The 6,145-nt window shown below is 53.5% G+C and overlaps 1 protein-coding gene across 2 annotated transcripts; it reads right to left on the bottom strand.

Moving 5' to 3' along the window:
* Nucleotides 1-630: 630 nt before the first annotated feature.
* Nucleotides 631-5,873, bottom strand: KLK7 (kallikrein related peptidase 7). Of its 2 annotated transcripts, none has more exons than XM_055553013.1 (6): nucleotides 5,773-5,873; nucleotides 5,320-5,439; nucleotides 4,685-4,844; nucleotides 4,187-4,428; nucleotides 3,836-3,972; nucleotides 631-1,417 (listed from the first exon to the last, which is right to left on the bottom strand). In XM_055553013.1, exons 2-6 carry the CDS (start codon nucleotides 5,378-5,380, stop codon nucleotides 1,262-1,264), a joined length of 756 nt encoding a protein of 251 aa, XP_055408988.1. In that variant the 5' UTR covers nucleotides 5,381-5,439; nucleotides 5,773-5,873; the 3' UTR covers nucleotides 631-1,261. The 2 variants fall into 2 exon arrangements, with proteins under 2 accessions (XP_055408988.1, XP_055408989.1); XM_055553014.1 differs by having other exon boundaries at nucleotides 5,320-5,430; nucleotides 5,773-5,834.
* Between the last annotated feature and the right edge of the window lie 272 nt (nucleotides 5,874-6,145).

Here is a 6,145-nt window from a genome sequence, read left to right on the forward strand (position 1 = left end):
GCAGCTTCTGATGTGTGACTCCCCGGGGAGCCTCTGATGGCAGCAGCAGGGGTGTGGCCAGGCTGAGTCACTGGGGCTTCTCCCTCCTCCCTTCGTGAGGCCCCTTCTTGAGGATAGGAGCCCACCTACCCAGGTTCCCAGCCCCCCATCTCCCCTGACACCCTGGAGGCTGGGTGTTCATTTTCAGTCACACAGCCCCTTGGGTGACCCAGGGGCCCTGTCTTCCTGCCAACCTTCTGTTTCCACCTCGTTCTCCTAATACATCACCTGTGGAATGCCTAGAAACACTTTCACATCCCTCTACACCCTGATGAAGTTGCATATTCTCTAACACCACCCATTTACTCTCTCTGCCTTATTGTTCTTTCTCTCTCCCATTTTACAGATGAGGAAAACTGAGACCTGGAAAATGGAGAAAAATATGCCACTGGGCAGGGAGGCAGGACAAGGGACCAAACATCAGATACATTTTTCTTTCCCGTCTCCCTCTCTTCAGGGTGTCTTCTCCTCCACTTTGGAGCTCCAGAGCTTCTCCACCTTTGTTTTTCAGGCTATTAAAGTGCACACCCACAGAAAAGTAAATGGAAGGAAGCAGGCGCCCCGTGACTACCACCGTGTGCAGGTTGGTACACGTCCTTCAGGTTTAATTTTGTGAATATTTTCATTTTACATAGTGAGAACCACACACACATATATTTCTGTAGATTCCTTCCTTCATTTAACATCACATAGCATAAACATCCTCACATGATACTAAGAATTCTGCATAATTATTCTTAACAGCTTCAGAATATCCTTGCCTCAAACCAGCCTACCGTTTGAACAATCCGCTGTTTCTAGACACCTTCTGTGTTTCCACTATTTTGTTATGAAAAATAACATTGTGATAAATTCCAACTTTGCTCCACATTTTGGACTTTTTTTTTTTTTAGTAGACAACTAGAATCACTAGGTCAAAGGTGGAGGATAAAACAAATGTCCCCACTCACACTGCCAAATCACCTTCCATAAAAACTGTATGAATTTACAGTTTCAGTGGCAGAGAGGGCTGGTCTCACTACATCCTTACCAACATCAAGGTTTTTGTATTTGTTTGGTTTTTAGGTCCTTACTGATTTGATTGGCTTACACACATATTGTTGAGGTTTTGAGATGCCTCTGAGGAAAGATAAAGTCAAGTAAGACTGTAGGTCACTGAGCTCCTTATTTCTGTAAATTTCCTGCTCCAGGGCGTAGGGATGGAGAGATGGGAGTGGAGAGATTAGCGGTATCTTCTTATGGTCTCTGTTATCCACTTGACATACTTGCAGATTTGGGTATAGACACCTGGGTCGTTGGGTTGGCCGCAAGGGAAACTTCCCCAGGACACCACGCCTTGCAAGGTACCTTTGCACATAAGTGGTCCCCCTGAGTCACCCTGGAAGGGATAAAGCAAATTAGCTTCAGCTTCACAGGGAAGCTCCTGCCTCCGCCTCAGTTGTCAGTCTTTGTCAGGCGGACCCTGGATTTCCACCACGGCCAATGGGGAGAGAGTCATTGTTTCTGGGGACCAATGGAAGAGCAGAAATTAAGGCCATCGTGGAGAAGATAAACCACATTCTCTAAAGACATTGGCTTGAGCCCCAGCCCATGGGCCCAATCACAGGGAAGGGGCGGGGCTTCTGGCGGTCAAAGCCCCGTTTCTTCCACGTCTTTCGGGATTCTGGCACCAAGCCAAGGGAGGGAGGTGTAATGTCTCCAGGGGATGGATAGATGTGCGAAAGGGGGACGGGGTGGCCCTGGAACCCAGGGGCCAAACTGATGACATAATTCAGAAGGCCCAGTGCAAAATGGAAATACAAAGAATTCCCTGGCGGTCCATTTGTTAGGACTTGGCACTTTCACTGCCGTGGCCTGGGTTTGAGCTCTAATGAGAGAACTAAGATCTCCCAAGTGACTTGGCATTGCCAAAAAAAAAAAAAAAAAAAAAAAAAAGAAAGAAAGAAAGAAAGAAAATGTGGGCTCCATAGCTCAAAAAGTATTAAGAATTTCAAAACAGCAACAGGCATGTATTAAACCAAGCGTGGGACTCTCCCGAGTGTGGGACCCTGTGTCACGGTACGACTCGCACATTCAAGAAGCTGGCTGTCACTAGGGGAGGAAGAGGATGCCTTACTCTTTGGGACACATATTCCTGTATCATCACCCCATCCCTCACACATATGGTCCCCCCATTCCTGACAGCTGAGGGTGCAGATGACAGGCAAAGGAGTGGGGAGGTATGGGGAGAGACAAGGAAAGGCAAAGAGTCACAGAGAAAAGGAACGGAGGGGACTTCCATGGTGGTCGAGTGGCTAAGAATCCACCTTCCAATGTGGGGGGACATGGGCGCTCAGGGAACTAACATCCCACATGCTGTGGGACAATGAAGAGGAAAAAAAGGAAGAGAGGTATAGCAAAGGATGAAGAAGAGGTTGCCAGTGAGGGTGATGGGGGCAACACAGATGGAAAGAATGAAATGAAATTCAGTGAAAAGAGAGATGTGGAAAGATGGTGTTCAGAGACAGAGTGAAAGTGAAAGTCGCTCAGCTGTGTCCGACTCTTTGCGAACCCATGGATATAGTCCATGGAATTCTCCAGGTCAGAATACTGGAGTGGGAAGCCTTTCCTTCTCCAGGGGATCTTCCCAACCCAGGGATTGAACCTAGGTCTCCCGCTCTGCAGGCAGATTCTTTACCAGCTGGGACACCAGGCAAGCCCAAGAACACTGGAGTGGGTAGCCTATCGCTTCTCCAGTGGATCTTCCCAACCCAGGGATCGAACTGGGGTCTCCTGCATTATAGGTGGATTCTTTACCAACTGAGCTATCACAGAGAGGGGGTTACAAAGAAGAGGGGAGAGAGAATTCTTGGCTTAAGACTGGGTCCCAAGGGAGGGGAGTAAGACCTTAACTTCAAGCACACAATCTCAGTAATGCAATAAATACCATTTAATGCAATACCTTAAAAATTGAATTTAATATGAAAAAGTTCATGATGAACACTGTATCCCAATTTTAGATGAAGGGTCAGGTCAGGTACCAGGCTGTGCTGAGACTCATTGAAGCCTGAAGTAGATGAGAAATTCAGTAAGACTGAGGCCTCTGTATTGAAAATTATGATATTTTGTTCATCATGGACTTTTGCATGAATTGACAAAAAATATTGCATTAGAATGTGATTTATCTTGATTATTGAGTTTTTTAGGCACCTCTTCCCCTGTAAAGTTTGTGCTTGGGGGCTTCACTGGTGACTCAGTTGGTAAAGAATCCGCATGCAATGCAGGACACCTAGGTTTGATCCCTGGGTCAGGAAGATTCCTATGACAAGAAAATGGCAACCCACTCCAGTGATCTTGCCTGGAGAATCCCATGGACAGAGGAGCCTCGTGGGTTACAGTCCATGGAGCTGCAAAGAGTCAGACACGACTGAATGACGTTTCACCAGCACTGTGTTCATGGGTTGCGATACTCAACAAAGATGTCAATTAAAAAATCAATACAGTTTGTGTTTGAAGCCAAGCCCACACATGCCTACCCTTTAGCCCCCAGGTTCCCCATCCTCAGACCCTCCTGTTCATTTTTCTGCCTCATCCTCAGGGTCACATCAGCCCACACTGGGCTCCCACTACTGACGTGAGCAGAGAATGGGGTAGCAAGAGCTAGGAAAGCTGAGCCTGGGGCGGGGGGTGCGGGGGTGATAGGGAAGGCTCCGCACCAAGGTCAGGTGCAGAGATTCTGGGTGAAGGGGGACAACCGGGGCTCTGTGCTCAGATGAAGCAGCCGGGGACCCTGGGCGGGAGAGGAGGGGGGTCTCACGTTGCAGGCGTTGGTTCTGGAGTTAGGGATGCCAGCACAGAGCATGGAGTCTCCCAGCAAGTCCTTGTAAACCTTCCTGCAGTCTTGTGGGGAGATGAGCTTGACATCTGTGCACATGAGCTCTGCTGGAAAGGTCACTGTGGGATGGGGAGGGGTGTCAGTCAGAGGGCTGGGGTCCAGATGGGGAGAGGATGGGGGTTCAGGATTCTAGACCCTGAAGGACGAGGGGAGGAGGGATGGGGGGAGGTACTCCACATTCAGATTATGAAAAAGGGGCTGACTCCTGATGTCCTGGGTCTGGGGGAGGAAGGGTCAGGGTCTGGGGCCCCTGGGTCTCCCAGGCAGCCTCACCATCAGGACTGGTGGTGGTGCCCCAGCCAGAAACAGTGCACATGGTCCCGGGGGGGTCACAGCGGGAAGGCAGGTTGACTTTCTTCACACTGGACGACAGCTTGGCCCGGCCATTCAGTTTCACCAGCATGAGGTCATTGGCGTGGGTCTGTGTGGAGTATCCTGGGTGGCGGAAGGACCGCGTGGCCTTGATCTTCTGGCCGCCCACCAGCCGATCACTGCCCATGTGCACGTTGTACTCACTGCAGGAGGCAACAGTGTTCAGAGAAATGCTGTGAGTGAAACGGGGGGGGGGGGGGCAGGGACCCAGAGAGAGGGGGACAGGGACCAGAGAGAGGGGGACAGGGACCAGAGAGAGGGGGACAGGGACCCAGAGAGAGAGGGGGATGGGAACCCAGAGAGAGAGGGGGACAGGGACCCAGAGAGAGAGGGGGATGGGAACCTAGAGAGAGAGGGGGACAGGGACCCAGAGGAAGGGCTGGAAGTGCTTGCACGTACTTCATCTTGCAGTGGGCAGCAGTGAGCACCCACTGCTCGTTGAGCAGCACGCCTCCGCAGTGGAGCTGACTGCCCTTGAGCAGGGCCACCTGCCAGGGCTGGGAGCCTCTGGGACACGGGACTCCATCAATAATCTTCTCCCCATTCTTGTTGCCCTGGTCTGGACAGAGACATGGAGGAACAAGTGGGTAGCAAGCCTCAGAGGAAGACTGAGTCAGCTGCTGAGGGATTTGGAGACAGATGGAGACAGACAGACAGACAAGGAGACAGGCAGAAAAGGAGAAAAGTGCAGAAAGAGCAAGAGATGGAGACAGAGAGAGACAGAGGCAGCCCGCTCAGAAACCCAGGAGGAGCATCTTGTCTGGGGGGCCACCGCCAAAACTGATGGGAGAGACGCTGCGTGCGGAGACAGGGTTTGGGGGGCACAGAGACCCCGGGAGGCAGAAGGAAGCAGGAAGGAAGGAGGCAGAAGGCAGAGGAGTCTTGTCTTCCAAAGGAGGAAGCTGCTGGAGCCAGGGGAGGCCCTGAGCAGGCACACCCTGGAGAGAGGAGCCCCTGAGGAGGGTCAACGGGGCTGAAGATGGGAGGTTGGGGGTGAGGGCAGCCCCCACCCCAACTCCCAGGCTGGTCCCCACCTTCCTGTGCATCAGATCCGAGGGCGAAGGTCAGCAGCAGGATCACCAAGGGTGTCGTCATGGTGACCCCTCTGAGCCTCTCAGGGGCTGCCAGGCAGGGAGGTGTCTCTTCTGGTGCGGCTAAGAAAGACAGAGTTGGGGAAGCAGGAGTCCTGGCCCCCAGCCCCTCCTCCCTCAGACCCAGGAGTCTGGACCCCCAGCCCCTCCTCCTTCTGACCCAGGACTCCAGGCCCCCAGACGCCCTTCCTCTGGGGCCCCAGGAATCTGGGCTCCCATCCCTCCCCATCCATCAATCTGTATTCCTAGTTCCTTTTCCCCTGAGACCTCAAATTCCAGACCTCCAGCCCCTCGTCAGAACCAGGCGTCCAGGCTTTCCTCTGCCCCCTCCCCTCAGGAACAGGAGTCAGGGGTCCAGCCAGCCTCATCCGCCCCCTCTCCCCCGTCTCCCCCTACCGTAGATGAAGCCCCTTCTCAGCTCAGGGAGGTCAGATCCGACCCGGGCGCCAGACTCGCTTGGGAGCCAGGAGTCTCCAGCCCGGCGCACGGCGGCTGTCTTATACCGAGTCCGACCCCGCCCCCGCCCTCGGCGCCCTGGGGTGCAGGTGGGGCCGGCTCTGGGACGCCCCCTACAGCTTTCGCGGTTATCTCGAACCCCCGCGGCAGCCCAGGCGCTTGCACTCGGCTCTCTCCACCCTCTCACCCCCGCACCTTCGGGCCGGCATCCCGGGTGCAGCTGCCAAGGGAGGACCCAGACGCTCCAGCCCCAAGGGCTGGGGGCGGAGTTCAGGGGGCAGCGGGGCTCAGGAAATGGGCTCTGGCTGGGCCC

This window comes from Bubalus kerabau, chromosome 17, assembly GCF_029407905.1.
Source record: "Bubalus kerabau isolate K-KA32 ecotype Philippines breed swamp buffalo chromosome 17, PCC_UOA_SB_1v2, whole genome shotgun sequence".
In the NCBI taxonomy this organism is placed as follows: domain Eukaryota; kingdom Metazoa; phylum Chordata; class Mammalia; order Artiodactyla; family Bovidae; genus Bubalus; species Bubalus kerabau.